The 23277-nt window shown below is 32.3% G+C and overlaps 5 protein-coding genes across 9 annotated transcripts in view; 3 read left to right on the top strand and 2 right to left on the bottom strand.

Annotated features, from left to right (window-relative positions):
• Window positions 1-90: 90 nt before the first annotated feature.
• Window positions 91-1619, top strand: LOC112744902 (epsin-3-like). The gene is made up of 4 exons (XM_072234168.1): window positions 91-343; window positions 597-719; window positions 827-988; window positions 1077-1619. The coding sequence occupies exons 1-4, from the start codon at window positions 237-239 to the stop codon at window positions 1468-1470; spliced, it is 786 nt and encodes a 261-aa protein (XP_072090269.1). The 5' UTR covers window positions 91-236; the 3' UTR covers window positions 1471-1619.
• A 275-nt stretch (window positions 1620-1894) lies between these two features.
• LOC112744895 (disease resistance protein RPP13-like) lies at window positions 1895-4516 on the top strand. Its single transcript, XM_072234635.1, has one exon. The coding sequence runs from the start codon at window positions 1895-1897 to the stop codon at window positions 4514-4516; it is 2622 nt and encodes an 873-aa protein (XP_072090736.1).
• A 758-nt stretch (window positions 4517-5274) lies between these two features.
• On the bottom strand, window positions 5275-7858 carry LOC112744900 (actin-97-like). The gene is made up of 5 exons (XM_072234165.1): window positions 7658-7858; window positions 6909-6978; window positions 6434-6827; window positions 5704-6317; window positions 5275-5601 (listed from the first exon to the last, which is right to left on the bottom strand). Exons 2-5 carry the CDS (start codon window positions 6966-6968, stop codon window positions 5536-5538), a joined length of 1134 nt encoding a protein of 377 aa, XP_072090266.1. The 5' UTR covers window positions 6969-6978; window positions 7658-7858; the 3' UTR covers window positions 5275-5535.
• A 4267-nt stretch (window positions 7859-12125) lies between these two features.
• Window positions 12126-23277, top strand: part of LOC112744879 (heat shock cognate 70 kDa protein 2-like) — a 200987-nt gene continuing 189835 nt past the window's right edge. Inside the window, exon 1 of one of the 2 annotated variants that reach the window (XM_072234148.1) lies at window positions 12126-12310. The gene's annotated coding sequence lies outside the window, so the exon portion shown is untranslated. The remainder of the gene's footprint in view (window positions 12311-23277) is intronic. The other variant, XM_072234146.1, reaches the window with a different exon arrangement.
• LOC112744904 (uncharacterized) lies at window positions 18739-21533 on the bottom strand. 4 transcript variants are annotated; one of them, XR_011881537.1, is made up of 6 exons: window positions 21289-21505; window positions 21114-21207; window positions 20590-20608; window positions 20375-20515; window positions 19225-19520; window positions 18739-19076 (listed from the first exon to the last, which is right to left on the bottom strand). XR_011881537.1 is itself a non-coding variant. In XM_072236260.1 (6 exons), the coding sequence occupies exons 2-5, from the start codon at window positions 21160-21162 to the stop codon at window positions 19365-19367; spliced, it is 354 nt and encodes a 117-aa protein (XP_072092361.1). In that variant the 5' UTR covers window positions 21163-21207; window positions 21289-21494; the 3' UTR covers window positions 18739-19076; window positions 19225-19364. The 4 variants fall into 4 exon arrangements, 2 of the variants coding, with proteins under 2 accessions (XP_072092361.1, XP_072092362.1); XM_072236260.1 differs by having other exon boundaries at window positions 20375-20504; window positions 21289-21494; XR_011881536.1 differs by having other exon boundaries at window positions 19225-19531; window positions 20375-20608; window positions 21289-21506.

The following is a 23277-nucleotide window of genomic DNA, read 5'->3' as shown; positions in this document are numbered from 1 at the left end:
TTCCCTCAATCCTCATCCTTTCTTATTCACAAAATTTAAGCTTATTCAACCCTTTCATTACGTATGCAAATCCACTTTCAGAAAGGAAAAAAAAATTACTGCCTTTTGTTAATGGAGCAGTTGCATTTCTTACGTATATAGATAAGGAACACGAAATATATAATATAAGAAACAAAACATAAATTCATTCTTCATCACCATTACCCAAAAATATTCATCCACGGAAGCCTGCAATTATGACCTCTCCTCTTATTCATGAAATCAAAAGGCAAGCTTCTCACTTCTTCAAAGAGAAGATTAAAAGTGCTAGGCTTGTTCTCACAGATGTTACACCTATAGAATTGTAAGTTTTCCATTTTATTTTCTTAATTTTTCATCTCAACTAAATCATCCTTTAACAATGTTGATAATTAATTCAAACAAACCTTAAAATCCTTCTCACATGATTATGACATTCTTTAATAATGTTGGAGCAATATAAACCTTTTACACTCACAAGAACATGCTAAACTTTATGCACTTTATCATTTGATTCATTTTAGCAACAATATTGATAGAATTTTAACTTTTGATGTGTTCCACATTGATTAACTAAGAATGACAGAAGAAGCCACAAATGGAAATCCATGGCCACCAGATACTCGTATCATGCAAGTGATTTCACGTGCAGCTTTTGAAGTTGATGAATACTATAGAGTTGTGGAGATTTTACATTGCAGGTTCGACTCTGTTGATTTGATTAATGATTTTGCTATGTTCTGTTCTCAAAGACTATATTAACATTCTTCATAGTATAATCTTCATTTTTTTTAATGGGAGAAAACAGATTGTTGAAATTTAATAAAGGCTATTGGAGAGCCTCATACAAGGCTCTAATATTACTGGAACATCTTCTAACTCATGGACCTCTGAGGGTATTTGAGGAATTTCAATGTGATATAGATGCTATTGAAGAGATTGGAGAGTTTCAATACATTGATGAAAAAGGGTATGTAGGTGCATCTTTTTTGTCACCATAATTTTGTTGCATGAATTTAGTGATGACTACTCTTATTACATTATTTCATTTTCTACAGGTTCAACTGGGGTTTGAGTGTGAGAAAATTATCAGAGAGGATATTGAAGCTCTTAAGAAGCAAGGAATTCTACAAAGAAGAAAGAGCAAGAGCGCGCGAGCTTTCTCGTGGGATCCAAGGTTTTGGAAGTTTTAACAGACAAAGCTCTGTGATCGATGAAGGGATGAATGACTTGAGTTCAAAGATTTATTATGGGAGGTGTAATTCTAACTATGAAGAATATGGTTTTGCAAGCTTTGGAAGGGAACAGAATGCTTTGGATGGAAACAAAAGAGATAACCAAGTTCATGAAAACAAGGATTCAAAGCTCCTAGAAGATAACATGAAAGAACACCCTTTTATTATGGATCAAGAGAAACTCACTTCAGCATCCTTGCTTTCTATTGTACAATAATATAATGCTAGTTGTAATTTGATTTTGTAGCCCTTGACATGATTGTAAATAGTTATGGTTTTAATGGAATGTTTCTACCAATGTTGAGGTATCTGATTGAGATCTTTTGAATTTGCTTAATAAACAAGAGCACTATAGTTTTATTTGTTTTTGCTTTTTTGTCTCTTCAATATAAATATCCTAATCAAAGTAAAAGAAAATATATTTTAATTTATTTTCAACAAGAGGTGATTTGTTAAAACTAATTGGTCAAAAAAATGATTGATTGATTAATGTTTAGGTAGGACTTCTGTGGTTATAGTCTTACAATAATAGCCAATGAAAAAGACAGAATGCATAGAAGAAGAAGTGCATCTTTTCCTAAACTACTCTCACCATTTGTGTTCTTCATCTTCCCTGAAATTGTTGACCTGTAGAAAAAAATATGGCTGATAGTGCTGTTTCCTTCCTGCTACAGAAGTTGTCACAGATTCTTGTTGATGAAGCAAAACTTATTGCAGGAGTGGAGAACAAAATCAGATACCTCACAAATGAGTTTAAGTTTATAGATATCTTCCTAAAGAGTAGTGAGGGAAAACGCAGCAGCAAGATAGTTGAAGAAGTGGTAAAGCAGATCAGAGATGTTGCCTATGAAGTTGAGGATTTGATGGACATCTATGTTGCCAACGCCGCGACACACAGAAGCAGAAACATGTTGAGCAAATTACTCTGCTGCATAAGCCATGTGATGATGCTTCATGAGGTAGATTCTGAGATAGAAAGGATCAAAGCTACTATTAATAGTATCTATCAAAACAAGGATAGATACAGCATTGGAGAAGGAGAGTTCAAGTGTAGAGATGACAATGAAGAATTGATTCGTAGAAGAAGAAGAGATGTAGAGGAAGAAGAAGTGGTTGGATTGCTTGACGACTCGAGCTTTGTCCTTAAACAGCTCATGGAAACAGGTTCATGCTGCAGTGTTGTTTCTATAACCGGTATGGGGGGATTGGGAAAGACTACACTTGCTAGAAAGATCTATAATAAGAAGGAAGTTGGAGAGGTTTTTCCTTTTCGCGCATGGGGTTATGTGTCCAATGACTATAGAGTTGAGGAGCTTCTTCTGAGCCTTCTCAAGTGCTTGCTATCCACCTCTGAATACAATGGTTTATTTGAGAAGAGGCATGATTATGATGAAGAAGAAATGAAAGAGAAAGTGAAGGAGAGTTTGAGGGGGAAGAAATATCTTGTGGTGCTGGATGACATTTGGAAAACACAAGTTTGGGATGATTTGCAAGGAGTCTTTCCAAATGACAACAATGGCAGCAGAATACTGATAACTAGTCGCGATAGAGACGTGGCTTCCTACGCCGGTACAATGCCTCCCTGCGAACTTTCCTTCTTGGATGAAGAAGAAAGTTGGCAGCTCTTTTGTAAGAAGGTGTTTCCGGCGCAGGATTGCCACTCTAATCTAAGAGGTTTAGGTAAGGAGTTAGTTGGAAGTTGTAAAGGGTTACCACTTGCAATCATAGTGATGGCAGGACTTGCCAAGAAAGGCATATCACAAAGAGAGTGGTTGAAAATCAAAGGTAATGTGAATCAACATTGTGATGATGAAAATGGGACTAGAGTTGTTGATATTCTAAAACTTAGCTATGATAGCTTGCCTCAAAGATTGAAGCCTTGTTTTTTGTATCTTGGAATCTTCCCTGAAGACTATGAGATTCTTGGCAGAGAACTAATCAAGCTGTGGATAGCTGAAGGGTTCATACAAGTAAAAGAAATCGGAAACTCAGATGTGCCAGAACCAGAAGATATTGCAGACCACTATTTAGATGAGTTGGTGGATCGTAGCTTGGTACAAGTGGCAAGCAGAAGGAGTGATGGAGGTGTGAAAACATGTCGAATCCACGACCACCTCCGTGACCTCTGCATATCAGAGGGAAAGGCTGATAAGTTCTTGGAGGTTCGCCGAGGATCAAACATCCCTCACCCTGCTGGGATAAGCAATTCTAGAAAGTTGTCCATACATTGCACAACAGATTTTTCTTGGCATACAAGAAACACAGGTAATCAATCTTGCACTCGTTCTTTGTTTTTCTTTGCTCATGGAAAGAGGGTCCAGAATCTTACACTGAAAGATTTCAAGTTGGCTCGCATAATGTATCTTACAAATGTATTAGGATGGAGAATAGTTGTTCCAATACCTAATGATTTGAAAACCATGATTCATCTAAGGTACCTGAGAATAGATTCCTGGGTTAAAAGCATCCCAGATTTTATATACAACCTCTATAACCTGGAAGTAATAGAGTTATGGAGTAAAAGCATACTAATCTTCTCTAGTAAACTATGGAAGCTTAAGAGGCTAAGACATTTGCGCGCGCGGCCATTTAGACTTGCATTACAAGGTATGTCAAGTGAAAATGGTAAAACAATGCCGAATCTGCAAACCCTCTTGCTGATTCATATTGATCCACAATTGGAATCCATGATAAGAAATGGAAGCTTTCCCAACCTGAAGAAACTTGGTTTGGTTCAATGGGGTGAAGATAATGGTGACAGATATTCAGTGCGCGAATTACAATGCTTGCAATGCCTAAAGAGTCTTGGCAAACTTAGAATATCTGGCACATCAAAGCTTTCATCAGAGGCAAGTGTTTTTCCACCAAATCTTACCAAGGTTACTTTGAATCGTGTCAGACGATTCGACTCGAGTTGCATGAGAGTTCTTGGAAAGCTTCCTAAACTCCAAATCTTGAAAATAAGGGGTCCTGAAATTGTTAGAGGATCTCATGACATTCATTTTGCCATTGAAGAGTTCCCATGCCTTCAAGTTTTTAAGATGATTTGGATGTCTCATGTGGTAACTTGGACATTAGACAAAGGAGCAATGCCTAGTCTTCAATATTTGGTCATAGACTGCTCCTATTTGAAGCAGCTTCCTCAAGAACTATGGTCCTTAGCTACTTTACAAAAAGTCCATGTTATTCAACCACATTCTGAATTGAGAAACAGTCTCCAACATGTTGTGCTCAACAATGGCTGTAAACTCATTTTCTCTTGAAGACATTCTAGAAAGTACAAACACTTTGCTTTCACTGCTTTTCTCTCATCTTCTCTGCTTCCAAATTATTTTGATGTTATGTACATTGTATGTTTTTACTTATTTGTTATGCTAAGAAGCAAGGAATTCTAAAAAGAAGAAAGAGCAAGAGCGCGCGTGGGATCGAAGGTTTTGGAAGTTTTAACAGACGAAGCTCTGTGATCGATGAAGGGATGAATGACTTAAATTCAAAGATCTATCATGGGAGGTGTAATTCTAACTATGATCATCACCAACATGAAGAAGAATATGGTTTTGCAAGCTTTGGAAGGAAACAGAATGCTTTGGATGGAAACAAAAGAGATAACCAAGTTCATGAAAACAAGGAATCAAAGCTCCTAGAAGATAATTCAAAACTTGGAGAAGAAGATTATATAAAAGAACACCCCTTTATTATTGATCAAGAGAAACTTGCTTCAGCATCCTTGCTTTCTATATAGAGAGAGATTTAACGTAGTACTTTGATAGTTTGATGTATTGTGATACTTTGAATTATGTTATAAAAAATGTGTTGTTTTAACTTTTAAGTGTAAGCTTTACTTGTTCTTTTTTTTTTTTCTTTGGTCTAATGCCATTGAAGATTATTTGTAAGCAATCTTAGAATAGATGATAAACATTGCATACCAACGGCATAGTTTTAACTTTTAACAATGGCAACTGATTCAATTCATATGCGGAATAAAATGAACAGTCCAAAACTATAGATAAAAAGAAATATATACTGAAAATAATAACTTGATAATTTTCTGATTATGAAAAATACAACTCCTGGCCTTGTGAAGATCATGACTCCCAACATGAGCATAAACATGAATGAATGAATGAAAGAATGAATGAATAAATAAAAGCTAGAATGAATTGAAAAGGGTTACAAAGCTGCACTGCTTCAATTCCTTGAGGAATCTCAAACACAACCACCACCTTTTCTTTTAAAATTTCTTTCAATAATAATGACACCAACTATTTCCTCTCAAAACACCTTAGAAGCATTTTCTGTGCACAATTGATGGTCCAGACTCATCATATTCTGCCTTTGCAATCCACATCTGCACACAAAATCAAATTTTGCAGCATTAGAAACTAGTATTATTGTTAATATTAAGGCAATTTTATAATATTTGATAAGGTAACAAGATAAGAAACCAAACCTGCTGGAAAGTGCTGAGGGATGCCAAGATAGAACCACCAATCCAGACACTATATTTTCTCTCAGGGGGAGCCACCACCTTGATCTTCATGCTGCTGGGAGCCAATGCAGAGATTTCCTTGCTCATTCTATCGGCGATGCCAGGGAACATAGTTGTTCCTCCTGATAGAACAATGTTGCCATACAAGTCTTTCCTGATATCAACATCGCACTTCATGATCGAGTTGTATGTCGTCTCATGGATACCTGCAGCTTCCATTCCTATCATGGATGGTTGGAAAAGCACCTCAGGACATCTGAAACGTTCGTCGCCGATGGTAATCACTTGTCCATCTGGCAACTCATAGCTCTTCTCAACAGAGGAGCTGGTCTTGGCTGTCTGCAGCTCTTGCTCATAGTCAAGTGCAATGTAGGACAGCTTCTCTTTCACATCCCTCACGATTTCTCGCTCTGCTGAGGTGGTAAACGAGTAACCACGCTCAGTTAAGATTTTCATCAAGAAATCTGTAAGGTCACGACCGGCGAGATCAAGCCTAAGGATGGCATGTGGCAGAGCATAACCCTCATAGATAGGGACAGTGTGGCTGACACCATCCCCTGAATCCAACACAATACCTGTAAAAAACAAGAAACATGGCATTTATTCGATTGTGCTAAACAAGTACAAGCTCTATCCAATTGCAATCACAGATTTTAACACTGCATTCAACAGAATTGTGCGAATTACTTACCGGTTGTGCGACCACTAGCATACAATGAAAGAACAGCCTGAATGGCTACATACATGGCAGGGGCATTGAAGGTCTCAAACATGATTTGAGTCATCTTCTCACGATTAGCTTTCGGGTTAAGAGGAGCCTCAGTCAGCAAAACTGGATGCTCTTCAGGGGCAACTCGAAGCTCATTATAGAATGTGTGATGCCAAATCTTCTCCATATCATCCCAATTGCTTACAATACCATGCTCAATTGGATACTTGAGAGTCAAGATACCTCTCTTGGATTGTGCCTCATCTCCAACATATGCATCTTTCTGGCCCATTCCTACCATTACACCAGTGTGGCGAGGGCGGCCTACAATGCTGGGAAAAACAGCTCGTGGGGCGTCGTCTCCAGCAAAACCAGCCTGAAAACAAACACACATTATCAATCACTTCATCAAATTCCATAAACTTGCATCAAGAAAGAAACATGTTCCATTAAGTACCTTAACCATTCCAGTTCCATTGTCACAGACAAGAGGCTGAATATCCTCACCTTCTGCCATCTTTTAGTATCTGTTGGATGATAAAGATAGATTATCATTTCAAATGCACTATCTACATTGTAAACTTAGATGTAAACATTTTAAGTTTTAAATGTGTAAGAATAATCAAAATTTTCATTTTAATTTTCATTGGACACTTATATTGTATTGGAAATTTATCTTTTTATATGAGAATTTCCATCTATTTTGAATGAGAAAAGCCATGTGCTTCCAACTAGTTATTGACAAGATATCATAGCTTAACCATGAATTTAACCAAATCGATTTTAATTATTATGATCATAACTAATAAGGGAAAGAATGGTTGCAAAATATCAATGAAATGATGTTCAAGGATTGACACGAACCAAACAATAGATGTTTTAATCAAAATTTGAGACACGGACCAAAAAGCAAAACTTAGATTGAGAACTAAAAACAATGTAGATTAAAAATAAAAAACAATTCCTTAACATTAATCCAGCTACATTATGTTTTCCATAACATGAATGAAACACAAGAAAAGATGAAAACTTTCGTACACCCAAATAAAAAAAAATTGAAACCCAACAATAACAGAGGCCAATTCAATCCAATTACAAAACCTAAAAAATAATAGAATGTGGAATCAAAACTGAAGAAACAGAGGATTCCAAATCTGAAAATCCAGAATAAAAGAAATGAAAATGAGAATGTGAGAAAGAATAGACCTTGCTTGAGGAGGGAAATGGCGAGGAGGGGTGGTGATGGAAGGGAAAGAACGAAGAGAAGAAATGTGAAGGGAGAGGGGAATGGAAATGATGGAAATGGGAATGAATATAAGAAGCAGGAAATGGAATGTGATCCGTTAAGATTTGTGTGATTTTGAATTAATCACAAAATAGAATGAGAACGCTTCCTTTGGGAACAATGGGTGGTGTAATGCTGTTTCCTTTGACCCTATTCTATTCTTCTTCTTTGTTCTTACTATTCATTTTTTTCTATTTTCTTTTCTTTTAATTTAACCATCAAAATTTATTTGCAATAAATTTTAGTATTTGCTAAGATAGTCTAATCATCATGAATAAGTAAAATATATATATATATATATATATATATATATATATATATATTTATAGAGATAGGAGACTCGAATCCGCAACCTTTTAAATAAGTATGGAGAAGAGACTATGTTATTTGAGCTATAACTCATTGGCGAATAAGTAAAATAGTTATTATTTTAGTTTTTATTATTAATATATTTTATTGTATCCAAATTCAATTCAATCATATCATATTACGTGTATATAAAATTTTAATAATTAAATTAATTATTGATATGAGATATATGTTAAAATATAATTATACATTGAAAAAAGTATAATTAATTTTTTTGTGTACAAGATATAGATTTTTTAATTTAATTTCTTTTATGATTTTTATAATTAGTGTGAATTCACTTTATTGTTTTTTTTTTTCTATAACATTTGAATTGTCTTTAACAATGATTATTCTCTTTATATATAGTTATAAAAGAGAGAAGAATTAAAAATGCTTGTTTGTTTATGAAAATCGACAAGTCTCTAAATAAAATACATGGAACGTTTCTTTATTGCTTTGTGGTGAAAGGAGTGCTCATCCTTACCAACAACACTAAGATAAAATGAAACTTCTCCATTATCGTCAAACTATCTAATACAATAACTCATAAAAGAAACAATATACTTATCCTTGATTATACTATAATATATAGGAAAAATATAGGTAGACAATAAAAATATTAAATAATGTAAACAATGGATATATCGAATGTTTATATTACTAGGTATACGAATGGTTATTCTAATATTAAGATTTAGGTAAATAATTTAAAAGTGTAGTGTGTTTTTATTTGATTGGTGGTTGTTCATATTGTTAAAAAATCATTGATTATCGAGCACAATGATGTTCTTGTGTTTCATATGGAAAAGTATGAGCCAATGGAATATTTGTACAATGTGTATAATGGAGGTTTAGGGAATATTAGAGATATAATCATTAGTGATACCTTTTCCTATCAGCTGAAGTTTTTGGAATAAGTGGTATCATCACATGGTATTAGAGCTTTAGATTTGAAAGGTTAAGAATTCGATTTTTGGTGAATCCCAAAATTAATTTAAACTTTTGAGAAGATGTTTATTATTAGTAGTGTAGGAAAATGATGACTAAATATAAAAGTTCTTACAATGTAACCAAATTATTTATTTATATTGTAAGGATTACAAAGCACACCAAACTCACATACATATAAATTAAAGGGAAACACAATTTTTTGCTTAAACTGAAAAGAAGTAAACCACTCCATAGAAAAGTAGTATTTAACCTCACTTTTACACATTTTAAGAGTGCACATGTAATTATATATCGGTGATTCAGTCGAATTCAGGTGAAGTTGATATCTGAAAAACGTTAGATGAAAATTTAGTTAACTCAGTCAAATCATCTAACGGCTCTTCAGTATCAACTTCAAGCGAATAGTTTTTACCTTATATATTTTAATTAAAAGAAGTAACTAGGGCTTCCACTAGAGCAAGAACAAAAGAAACAGGATCTCCAAAAATAGCTGAAAATATTAACTTGACTACCACTGGTGCTATCGTTACCACCATCTTCTTTGCCAATGATGATGATCCTTTTGAACTATTTGATCCTTCTCCAACTTCGACAACTTTCATATTATTACTCTCAACAACATTGCTCTGCATTTTTGACACTACAACCTTCTTTTCCGAGAAATAATCATCTCTGAATTTCTCAAGAAACCATTCCTTAAAACAAGAAACATGATAGCAATCTCCATCGGAAGTTACATATGACCACCCTTTAGCTTCGCTATCGTCCCCAACTTCCTTACGCTTACACCGGACACACTTTTTCTTAACGTTTTGTTTCAATGTGAGTGTCTTTGTTGCATTTGACTCTTCATAAGAAATGTTGTCTCTTAGCTTCAAACAACATGGATGCAAATCCAAGCCTGTGTCCTTTTTTGTAGCTTCGCGATGATACACAAACCCTTGCACTTCCATTCTACAAGCATCACAAACCCTAGGGTACCCAAGGGGTTTCTCTAGGAACCGGAATTCTTGTCCTTCGAAAAATGGATGACTTACCTCTTTTTGACGCTGAAGAACAGCGTTTGCACATTCTTCATGGAGGACATAACCACTGCAATTTTTTTCTTCACAACGATAACTGCGTCCACACCCTCGTTCTTTACATCCATCGCAGCTATATGGCGCTCCGGGTGGCGTTGACGTTAACGCGTGTTTATGGATCTCGGAAAGAACAATCTGCTGCTTCTCAATTCCGGTGTCTTCTGTGTTATGCACTACAACAAGGGTATTAATATTCAAATATATTTAATATTTAAAAACTTGAGTAATAGTACTTTGAATTGATTTTTAAAATTTTTTGTTTTGGATAACTACTTAGCCTATTCTCAAGTAGTCTAACCAAATTAACTTAATAACTAATTGGCCCAAACAAAAATTACCACAAATGTTACTTTTAAAAAAAGGTGAAAATTCAGGTGAAGTCTACTATACCTGAGTTTTTACCTTTAAAAAAATAATTTCATTAGGTAAATAATGAGAGATCGCAATAACATTTAAACCCGCAATATCCATCCCACCCCTATCCGCTCGGGGCGGATTTTTAGCGGGGCGAGTTCTTGGGAGAGGCGGAACCGGGCGGGATTGAGTTTAGGTAATACCCACCCCTACTCCTCCCGCTGTATATATAATATATATAATTTTAATATATAATATGTATAATATACGTAAAATAATTAGTAAATGATTAATAACATTGTTTTATATTTAAATTTTTACTTTAATTTATGTTATGTATATAATGATAGTTATATAAATTTTGAAATTTAATTTTATTTATTGGATTTTAATAATCATAGGAACGGGGCGAGTTAGGGTTTAACATTTTACTACTTGCGAATAAAAACGGGACGGGTTCTATATGGTTGTTGTATAGCGGAACGGGATCGAATAGAGCAAAAATTCGCCCCTACCTGCCCTGTTGCCACCCCTAATTGTAGGTTAAAATGAGTTATCCATGCATGTTAATAAAGGAGAGAATGTGAATAGTACCTTGGTCGGGTTGTGGTTGGATCCGCGTGACCAATATCCGTGCTTCCTCATCTTCTTGAGCTGCCAAATTAAAAACTCTCTCAAGGGATGGAAAAGGTGTCTCTTGCATTATCCATGATCTTGTTGCATGGAAGGTGTCATTCAAACCCTCAAGGAACCTCTTGGCTCTTTCTTGCTCCCTCTTGCTCTTGTCATTGTTCTCATCCAGCATCATGTCATATTCCATCCAAAGCGCATCGAACTTGATCTTATATTCCATCAGAGTTCGTGTTTCTTGTTTGAGTGAATCGATTTCTTTCTTAATATCTGTGATTATGGACTCATGGGAGGAGTAAAGTTTCATCAAAGCTTTCCACACGCCAAGTTCTTTGGGCAAAGCGTCCGCAAACTTTTTGATCTCCTCCGAGATAGAACCGTGGATCCATGACAGAACAAGCTCTTTGCGAGTCTTCCATTCTCCATAGATTCGTGGTTCGTTCATCACCGCTGCATCGGTGCCATGCACAAACCACAGCGTCTTTGTCTTTTCCAACTTCAAGTTCATTGCTTGGCGCCACTCCTGGTAATTCTTGCTTCCCTGCAGAACCACATTTCGATCTGGCGATGATTCATGAGGATCTTGATGAGTCTCAAGCGAGTGAATGTAGTTGTAATAATAGTAATAGTTGGCGCTCGCCATCTATAAATATAATAAGGTGAAAACTTAGGTGCACTCTACTTCACGTGAAATTGATATCTGTGAAAAGTTAGATGATTTGACTGATTTGATTAACTTTTTATCTAATGACTCTCAAATATCAACTTTACAAGTCGATTTCACCTGAGTTTTCACGTAGGTTGAACGAAGAAGGGAAACAGGTTCGGAAGGAAAAACAATATAATAGCTAGTAGTGAAGAAAACTTGGGAATAAAATGTAGGTATATTAGCAAAGTTTGAAAGAGATGAGAGTAAACCTTGCTTTAATTTGGTAATGACTTGATTGATTCTCTTGTTTATATAATCACGTCCACGCCTTGTTTCTATTAGGTACGCGATACACCATCTTGCCCCAAGTTGCGCCTCTATCTTTTTTTTTTTTTTTTTTTTGATGAACATCGGGGCAGAAACGCCCAAAAACAAGAAAACTAAATAGAGACTACTCTAAGGAGAGCAATACCTATAGAATCAGCATGAAAAGCTAAGAAAATACAAGAGGGCAGATTGAAGAAAATATGGCAGCCAGATGGAAGACTATGACCAAAGTGAGCCAACCTATCAGCACAAGTATTTGCTTCCCGAAATTGGTGATGAATATTCCAGCTAGTAAGCCTGCTGCATCTGTTTCTGATAGCCAAGACTAAAGATCTAGTAGCATGTAAGTCAATTTCCTTCTGGAGACAAAGCTTCACTGCAACAAGGGAGTCTGCTTCAATAATCAGATGAGAGCAACCAATATTCAAAGCTAACTCCAGGCCTAGTAAAATTCCCAAAAGCTCCGCTGTCGTCACTGTTCCACCGTCCAAATTCGCACTAAAGCAAGCTATAAATCTTCCATCAGAGTCCCTTAGGATCCCACCACAAGCTGCTCTTCCTCCATCTAACACAGAGCCATCTGAGTTGAGCTTAATAAATGGGTGATCTGGTGGCTTCCATTTGATCTGTCTTTCAATGAAGTTGCAAACCTTTTTCCTACTCTGAGCAAGCTCGAGGTGTGCTATAGAGTAGTCCTTCGCTAAACGGAAGGCCAAAAAATGAATGCTATTCTCTGCTACGGCCTCATCGCTATCAAAGATCACCTTATTTCGACGAAGCCAGAGTGCATTCATTATGCATACAAAAAGGAGGGGCCAGTGAACCCCTTTAAAGAGGGATTGGGATGATAAATTCTCCAACAACCAAGGGAGAAGGGGGGTGTTGAAAAAGTTACCAAATCTCAATCTGGCATCAATGCTCATCCATGTTTGTCTCGCAACTCTGCAGTCTCGGATCACATGGAGCATAGATTCGATTGCCTCACCACAACTAACACAAGAACCATCCTGGGTCATATTTCTTTTGACTCTAATCTCATTTGTTAAAAGCACTTCATTTGCAACAAGCCAGCAAAAAGTACGCAGCCTTTGGGGAGCTTCAAGCTTCCAGATCTTCGAAAACAACTCAGCTTTAGAATTATCTGAAGGGCTTAGATAGAGAGAGCAAGCTGACTTGATAGAAAACGCACCGTCTGATGTCAACAGCCAGGCTAGAATATCTTCTCCCATCTCTGGTTCAGGTGTTTTCGTCGACCTGAAAACGGGAATCCAATCGTCACCTAGGACTACTGCAATTCGATTGAGATCCCACCTCCGGTTTGATACATAGTCACACACCCGTTCCTCCAACATATTAGGAAACACCTCGGGTTGAACAAAATCAATCAGGTGGTGTACCCCTGGCATCCAATGATCATTCCAGAAGTTAACATTTTCACCGGACCCAAGTCTCCAAACAAGATTGTCAGCAAACTTTTTCCAAACATGAAAGATACCTTTCCAAGCATTAGACGAAGATAGATGTTTTGTGATAAGTGGAAGGGAGTCATCTCCACATCCATACTTGCTACGGACTATCTTTACCCATAGCGCATCTTTATTATGGATTAGCTTCCAGGCCAGCTTCATAAGATTTGCATTATTCAACACTCTAGCCGATCTGAGGCCCAAACCGCCTTGGCTTTTGGGAAGGCAAACTTTCTCCCAACTCATGAGATGAGGTTTCCTCCCCGAGCTAACACTTCCCCACAAAAAATTTCTGCAGATTTTATCAATGCTATCACAAATGCTTAGAGGAAGTTTCATGGTCTGCATGACATAGGAGGGAATAGACGCCAGTGCTGATTGAGTGAGAGTAACTCTGCCCGCAAGAGAAAGATTTGTAGCCTTCCACGAACTAAGTCTATTAGCCATTCTATCTAATATGAATTGAAAGTCTTCCTTCTTCGAACGACCATGAAGGAGAGGGACTCCAAGGTACTTACCCATATTGTTTGTTAACCTCATTCCCAAAGCATCACTCAGTTCTTTTTTCCTAGCGAGGCACATATTATCAGAGAAGTAAACACAGGATTTAAAATAATTTACCTTTTGACCCGAACATTTACAAAACAAATCCAGAATGCCCCGTACAACTTCAATCTGCTCCATGGAAGCTTTCCCGAATAGAACAATATCGTCCGCAAAGCAAAGATGGGAGAGTTTCGGCCCACCTCTATTCAACACCATTGGCTCCCAAAAATTCTAATACTTAAAATCTTGGTCGAAACTAATCTAGTTCACGTGAAGTTAATAGAGCGGTTAGATAAAAATTTAGTCAAATCATTCAAATTATCTAACGACTCTTAGCTATTAATTTTATGTGAAGTCAACTGGACCTGAGTTTTTACTTAAAATTTTATTTGTATACTAAAATTATTAGCCACTAATATATTTATATATAAATATATGTGTAATTTAATTTATTTTTAATATATATTTATATTTTAACATATATTCTGTATTGATGACTAATTTTAATGTACACGTAATATATAATAAATATATATATATATAATAAAAATAATCTAAGAACCAACTAAGGTATAATTAATTTGGAGACAACTAGTTAAAAAATAATTTTTATTTTTAATTTTAACATTAAAAGAATTATAATAATGAGAGTTTTTTTTATAATAAATTTATTTTTCAACTAGTTGGTTTTAAGTTAGTTACAACCTAGTTGATTTTTTAGTGCACTCGGATTCAATAAAAAAAATTGAATTGACTTACATAATGGTTCAGACATAATAATCTAAATTTATTTTATTTATTTAATGGTTGGTAATTATCTTTATGTGAAATTAATATTTGAAAATTGTTAGATAATTTGATAAATTTAAATAAATTATTAGAGTAAAGTATCATTTTTGTCCCTAAAATTTGAGGTAAGTTTTAAAGTTGTCCCTAACATTTTAATCGTTCTATTTAAGTTCCTAATATTTCAAAACTGACTCAATGTTATCCTGTCATTAAGCCATTAGGGATCCGTTAACAGAATTGACGGCGGAACAAAATTGAGACAATTTTGAAACGTTAGAGACTTAAATAGGACGAAAACGTTAGGAACAAAAACGATACATAAAAATAAATTTTAATTTAATTTTATCTTTCAATAATATTAATTTTTTACTGTACATAATATTTAATTATTTTTTAATTATATCTAAATAAATTACACTTAATCATATTACTTTCATTTTAAATAACTTTATTTTTTTATAATTTTAAAAAATTTTCATACATTAGAAATAAAAGTATAAATTATATTTTATTGTATATATATTATTTTTTCTTTTCTGTAAGTTTATATACTAGTCATTCTACAAATATTTCATGATAACTAAAAATTTTTAAGAGTAAAATTATAAAAAAAATTAATTTATTTAAAATGAAAGTAATATGATTAAGTGTAAGTTATTTACATGTGATTAAAAAATAATTGAATACTATGTATAGTAAAAAATTGATATTATTGAAGGATAAAATTTAAAATTTATTTTTATGTATCATTTTTGCCCCTAATATTTTCGTCCTATTTAAATCTCTAACGTTTTAAAATCGTCTCAATTTTGTCTCGCCGTCAATTCTGTTAACGGATTGCAGAATAACATTGAGTCAATTTTAAAACATTAAAAATTTAAATAGAATGATTGAAACGTTAGATCAATACTTTATTCTAAATTATTATTATTATTATTATTACTACTACTACGTTCTAGAATGGCGACCAACAAAATATATATTAAGTACTAGAATGCTTGTAAGCGCTTACACTATAGGAAACATTTCAAGTATATTGGAAGTACTAGTGCACCAGTTATTTTAACTATTGATCTGATTTATAAAAAATATATATAATATATATTAATTGAAATCAACGGTTAAAATAACTGGTGCATCGATACTTTTCGATGCACTTAAAATATTTCCTATAGTATATACGTAGTGCTAGCTCTCTTGAGGATATTCAAATAAAAATATAAAATGATAAAAACACGACCCATTAGTAAGGTCTTACTTAACAACTAAGGATTCCTTTTTAGTTGCTAACTACTAACTAGGGACCGGGTAATGATTCTCTAGACATATAAGACATGTAATAATAAATTCAAGAGTTAAACAAGTAAAAAAAAAACTAATAAACATCCAAATTAGTATCCATATAAAATCAGAAATATAACTTGGTAACTTGTTTGGTAAAAAGCTCCAAAGTAGTATACATATAAAATTTTAGAAATATAATTAAAATCAGTTAGAGCAAGATCCGTCAAATCTGTGAACCAATTCAATGGATTCCACTCAGAAAATTAAAATATATCAAAACTGCAGAAATTAGTAACATATCATTCAAGTCATTCAATTCTTAAAAGATTAATTCAATTGGTGTGCAGCTAACTATCTAGGGTCGTTATAAGGAAGCTTTCCCATAACTAATCCCTCCTATATTATTCACAGAGGATAATTTCGTAAAGAAGCGTAAAACATTTTTTTTAAAGATACTTAAGTGTCGTATTATTATTGGGCGTATTAACGAATTATTTATTTTTAAATTTTTTAATAAATTAGAATAAAATCGATTTTTTATAACAATAACAATAAATTTAATTGTTATCTAGTCCGGTCGAACCGATCAATTTACATAACTTATTACTGGATCATTTTTTTTTGTTTTTTCTAAAACAAAAATAAAAATATATTTGTTTTTTTATCAAAAAATCTAAACATAATTCAGTTTAGATTGTGTAAATCAATCGGATTAAATCGAATCTAATTATTATAGTGCGGACAATTAAATTTATTATTATTGCTATAATAAATCAATTTCGTTCTAGTTTATTAAAAAATAAAATATTAACCAATTTAATAAATATATCCAATAATATTATAACACTTGTAAACGTCTTTAAAAAAAATATATTTTTAATATCTTTATCGAAATAGTTTCATTATTTATTTGACCTCCCCCCATTTTTCGTCACTTTCGATGGATCAGTTTTTCTTTCGAATCACTTTCTTTTTTCAATCGTAGATCCTTACTTCTATCTTCATCTCGATTAATTAATTAGATTTATTTGATTGTAAGAAATATTTTTATCATTCCAATTTTTAAATATTCAATAATAAATATAATAATTATCTATTTCTTTCATTATTTAACTTTTGATTTATTATAATTTTATGATAAATACTATTATATTCTCTCTAAAATAACATGTAAATTATCTTTTTTGATATGTTATATTTTAATGGGTATTTATTTATTTTTAATTTTTAGTAAAATTTGTGAGATGACTAATTTATCTAATAAAATAAAAATAAAAAATTGATTTTAGGTTATTAAAATTTGTTGAAAATTTAACAAAATATTTGAAAAATAATGTTATATATTACTCTTTTATTTTTTACACAAAATCTCATATTTTTAACAAAAATTAAATAAAAATCTATACTTTCATAAAAAATAATTGCAAACTAGCTACATTAATTTTAAAAAAACAAGATATAAAGTGTTTCGAATTTTTTTCTTTTTTTTTTTTATATAATTCGAAACCAAATTGTATAGAATAAATTTCTAAATTTAAAGATCTACTTAACGATAAACTTTTCAAATTGCAAATTTTCACGGTGACACTAATTTGAGTTTCTATTTTTAATTTGTCATATCAATATTTTAGTTTAGAATTTAGTTAATTAAAAAAATTTAAATTAATATTTTAATAAATATATAACATATGTATTAAAATAAACATCAAATTAGAATGTAATACATCAGAAAAGATAATTTATATGTTATTTTAGAAAAAGTAAAATAGTATTCGTCTAATTTTATATACTTATTTAATTATTATTAGGTCAAATAATTTAATCGGTATTTCACCGGTTGAATTTGTAATTAAGTGATTTGGCCAAATCGATTAATAGTTCAATTTTGATAACGATGATAGAAAGGAGGGAGATGAAGGAGAAAGAAATTTACTAAAGGTAGGGATGACAATACCACTCGAACCTGCGGGTACCCATCCCATCCCTATCCGGTCGAGGTGCGGGGCAGGTTCTTGGGAGAGGCGGGGTAGGGTCGAGTTTAGGTAATACACTACTAGAAAACTAGTTATTACAGACAGATTTAGTCCTTATTATAGACGGATTTTTGGTTACCGACGAAATTACCGACGGATTTTGTCCCTCTGTAAAAGTCCCGTCGGAAATTATTTACCGACGGAATTTTTCCGTCGAAAAATTACAGACGGATTTTTACAAGTTACCGACGGATTTTCCCTCTGTAAATTCTCCATCCATTTCCCGAAGCCGACGAACTTTTCGACGGATTTTCTGTCTGTAATTACAGACAGATTTTCAGACAGATTTTCCATCTGTAATTACAGATGGATTTTCCGACGGATTTTCCGTCTGTAACGGATTTTCCGACAGATTTTCCGTCTGTAATTTAAACTTTGAAAAATCATCTCACATTCTGATTACAGACAGAAAATCCGTCTGTAAGGTAAAAATTTTTTTTTTCTAATTACAAAATAAACTTATTTTCATACACAATAAATATAAATTTAATACAAATTTTTATCTAATTTGTATTTGAATATTTATAATATTTCAAAAAATAAACAAATTTCATCGTATTATCAAACTAAAAGAAAAGTACTATAAACAAGCAAGTCAATATATATATTTCAAAACAAAAACAAAATGTATTGATCATCAACTATAATTCCTAGTATATCATCAACATGCTGCTTCTTGTAAAACATTCTGGGTGGCATTAAAACGGCAAAGAATGATTGGATGAGAAAAGTTAAACCCTAAACCAAGCATCTACAGCAACGAATCAGCAGATATCTATATTCTTTCTTTTTCTGCCACTCACACAGGCCCAGTCATCCATTTTCGACACTTCTATGCCTTCTAAGAATAGTGAATATTTTTGTAATAAGTTCTGGACCTGCATAAGGAACAAAGGAGATGAATTTAGGAGGAGAATGTGATTCGAAGCAGTTCCACCAACAAGAATCTGCATTTGGCAGCAAAGAGATAGCTGCATTCCGAATAAAGAAAATCGATAATGAGAATTAATTGAACATTTAAACTACCTGTTCACTTAAGATTCCAGAGAGACCAATAATTGCTCCAGGCTTTGCAGAAAAGATAATTTGATCAGCAAGATTTAACAGAGGATTTAAAAGTATGTTTGCGATGACCACATCATATTTATCCTTGTGAATGACTGTGTCTATCTCGAAAGCATTTTCTCCCTCGACAACTCTTGGCTTGCAATCAAGTGCAGTTGCAGCTTGTCTGATCTGATGTTATTCAGAGTAGCATTTTCAGATGCTGATGCAATTGCTTGTGAATCTATATCGACTCCAATGGCAAAGGCAGCACCAAACTGCAAAAGGTCTATTATTGGTGAATATGAAACTGCAGAAGGTCTAGAATTGCTTTCCTGAACTCTCATTTGATTAATTTCTCAACTGATTCTATTACATCAATAATATGCTCTTTCATACTAACTTAATAATTAAACCCTAAACCCTATATAAGGCCCAATAAGTACAGAACATGTCATATCAAAATGTTTCTGAAAATTCATATCTGACATATGTTTTGTCAATTAACCAAAAAAAGACAGTTAAAATATGTGAATATGATAGAGACGGTTATAATATTTAGCTTTCCACACAGAGATGTTCAAGGAAACAAAGTAAGAATGAAAATGAACTCTACTGTACACCAAAGGCATTCTCGCACTGACAGTTTTCCATAATATGAATAAGTGATCATTCCCCGAATAAGAATGCTAAGTAAAGAATGCAGTAAATTTAATAGCTATTAAACAGAAACCAAACAATTAGCAGTTAGTATTTAACAGCTAGAACACAGGACTAACTCGATTTCATAAAGAGCATCATTGCCTCATTGACTCGATTTCTAGTTCATAAAAGATGAACCTGTCTAATTTTCACTCATGCCCTTCCAAAATTGATTTGAACAGAAACACTAGAAGATACACCAAAAAATTTCAGCTACTCTGGCTTCGAGTGAAAGGCATACCAAGACATTTTTCTCATGAAAAACTTTACCAAATATCATAGAACAGAGACTAGATGGCTGAAGAAATGTGAATATAGCATAATAATGCAGAACTTCAATAGCAAGGAAGTTGCGTAGATATTAGATCAATCTTCTAAAGCAACACAAGAACAACTTCATGATATTGATCTAGAAAAGAAGCAAACTGACCTGAGCTCCTTTCATCCAGTCATCCTCCTCAATAATTTTAACTTCATATCTTGGTATCTCTTTCAAACCAATAGAATCAGCAGCATGTGAAATGCTCATATTTATATCCTCACCTTCAAGAAAAATGGAACTAACACAAATCTGTAGAGTTTTAGAAGTGTTTGAAACAGTTCACATAAAATGAGTGCCTTGATCAGATTAGAACTGCAGAGTACCTCTGATATTGTCGGATTCCTGAAGAACCAAGAGAGAAAAAAAAGAAGCAAAGATCATATTCACATTCATACCAAATCCACCGAAAAGATAAGAACGGAAAAGAGATAAAAGAAACAGTAGTGCCATCACTAGATAAAAGAAACAGTAGTGCCCACTTTGCTTAGGCATGGACCTTGCATAATCAAATTTCAAGGGAAGTTGAGTAACTTAATTGAATAGAGAAGCTTCTATTCTAAATTACTAATCAATATTAAGATGCATCAAATATATAAAATTATATGTGAATAACAAGGAGGTAATGTTCATTTTAGTCCTTTGACTAAGTAGGAATAACTCCATTTAGGCAGACACTTGATCAAAGCTACCACACACATTGAAATATCTATTATTGTCAAAACAGATTTGAATGTAATGCTGCATCTCAATGAACTAAGCAATAGGCAAAGTGCGACACTGGTTTTGAAGATAAAGAGCCTAAAATCAATGAAACAATAACCTATGCATTAAAAGATAAGAAGCATACTTGTTGAGCTAGCTCCCTGGTAGGAGAGAGCACGAGGCAAAGAGAACATTGTAAATTAGAGACTTGGGCAAGGAAAACCATTTGATGAGAAAAACTGCAGCCAAAAACAGAATTCAATAAGCCATTGATTTACAGCAACAAATACATATATAGACAAACGATACTGATTTCTAACCTTATTGGCAGCTGAGATAGGTCCGAAGTAGCTTATTGCTTATTGCAGCAACAAATACATATATGGACTGACAATTAATTAAATTCCTTATATAAGTATTACGGAAATGTTTAGTAAAGAATTGCACTCTAAATATAATATATACCATATAATGGTGCGTGCATCACATTTCTAATAAAAATTTTAAATGCATGTCAACTACTTCTTCCTAAAATATTTATTGTTTGAAATTTGTGAAAGAAAGGAAGGTAACCTTGCCGTGGAGGAAGTTTTTTTGTCTTCTGGTATCAGGGAGAAGAGACGAGATTAAAAAGAAGAAAGAAAAATTCAAACAAAGAGAAGGGATGTGAAGGTTGGGAAGAAATTCAGCAAGAACAAAGTGATTTTTTTAATATTTTTAAATTTTTTTCATTTTTTAGTATGAACAAATTGATTAGGATTTATGAAAAAATAAATAATTTTGTTAAATGTATTTTTGTTTGTCTTTTAGATTATTTAAATTTTGAAATGGTAAAATTAAACTATTTGATTAATTAATCTAAAAGAGTAATTTTTGCCTGACATATATAAAAAAGAGTATTCAAGTCTTTTAAAAAATTAAATAAAAATATATTTTTATTTTTATTAAATTATAAGGATATTTTAATAAAATTAGTGATATAATATATATTTTCTTTATCAAAAAATTAGGTGTTGATGTGGAAAATAAAATACACATGGCTTATTGTTATTTGTCCATATTGTAAATATATCGGTACATATGTATTTATCATCGTACCGTAGCAAACACCTTTTTTTATCCCTCTTGTAATTACAGTTTCAAATGTATTTTTTTCTGAATAAGATAAACTAAAATTCCTACTTAAAAAAACCATTCTCCTAAAAGAAATTGAGATGTTAAGATTTATTAATATACCATGTTAATATAACACTTTTAAATATATTGATATAAGCAAAAATTATAATTTGATTAAAAGAATTAAATATCTAATAAAAATATGTATCACAAAAGATAAGTAAAAAAATTGTAAATATTTATTTATTTTTTTATATTATATATAAATTATTAATAAATGAATTTTAATAAAATTGTAATACAAAAGATGGTTTATGGGTGCTAATATGCTAACAATGCTCAGAATAAAAAATAAAAAATAAAAGTTTAAATTGACAATTTGATTCATTGTATATTGTATTAATAATAATTATTGATGATTGAAGTAAAAGTTCAAATTAATGTGAATTTTTATGTGTATGAAATTATAAATATTTAATATATTTAAAAAATTATGTATAATATATGTATGATATTATAGATGTTATATATAAAAAAATATGTATGTTATGTATATAAAATTATGGATGTTAAATTAAAGATATTTTTAGAAGTTAAAGATTTTTAAATGAATTTGGAAAGGAAAAAATTGAGCCATTGATGCCAAGAGATAAAGAAAAAGCAATGAGTGAAGTAATTAAGTGTTAGTGATATATATTGTGATAACAATTGAAGTCTTTTAAATAATTGTAGTGATTACTCTTTAGGATGTTATGAATCAATATTTTGGGATGTTATATTAAACTTGAATTCTTTATTTCATAAAGTAGCTTTATATATTATGGAAAATTTTATGTAACCACTCGTGATGATTCTAAATATATATTTTAAATTATATTTTAAATTATGATTCTCATGGTAAAATAATAAATAATAAATATATATTATTTAAATTATTCAAAATATTATATTCAAACTATTATTAATTACATATATAATAATATATATTTTAAAATTGTATAATATTAAATATAATAAATATATAATTATAAACATTATAAGTATAAAATAATAAAGTTATGTCAAAAATATTAAATTAATTTCGTTATACAACCCATCATTTTTATATAGAATGTTATAAATAAAAAATAAAATATGAAAGAAAATTATGAAATAAATTTTAAATATTATTTTTATAAAAGTTGTTACAAGGT

This window comes from Arachis hypogaea, chromosome 4, assembly GCF_003086295.3.
Source record: "Arachis hypogaea cultivar Tifrunner chromosome 4, arahy.Tifrunner.gnm2.J5K5, whole genome shotgun sequence".
NCBI classification, from domain to species: Eukaryota; Viridiplantae; Streptophyta; class Magnoliopsida; order Fabales; family Fabaceae; genus Arachis; species Arachis hypogaea.
This window is presented reverse-complemented; position numbering and strand designations above follow the sequence as displayed.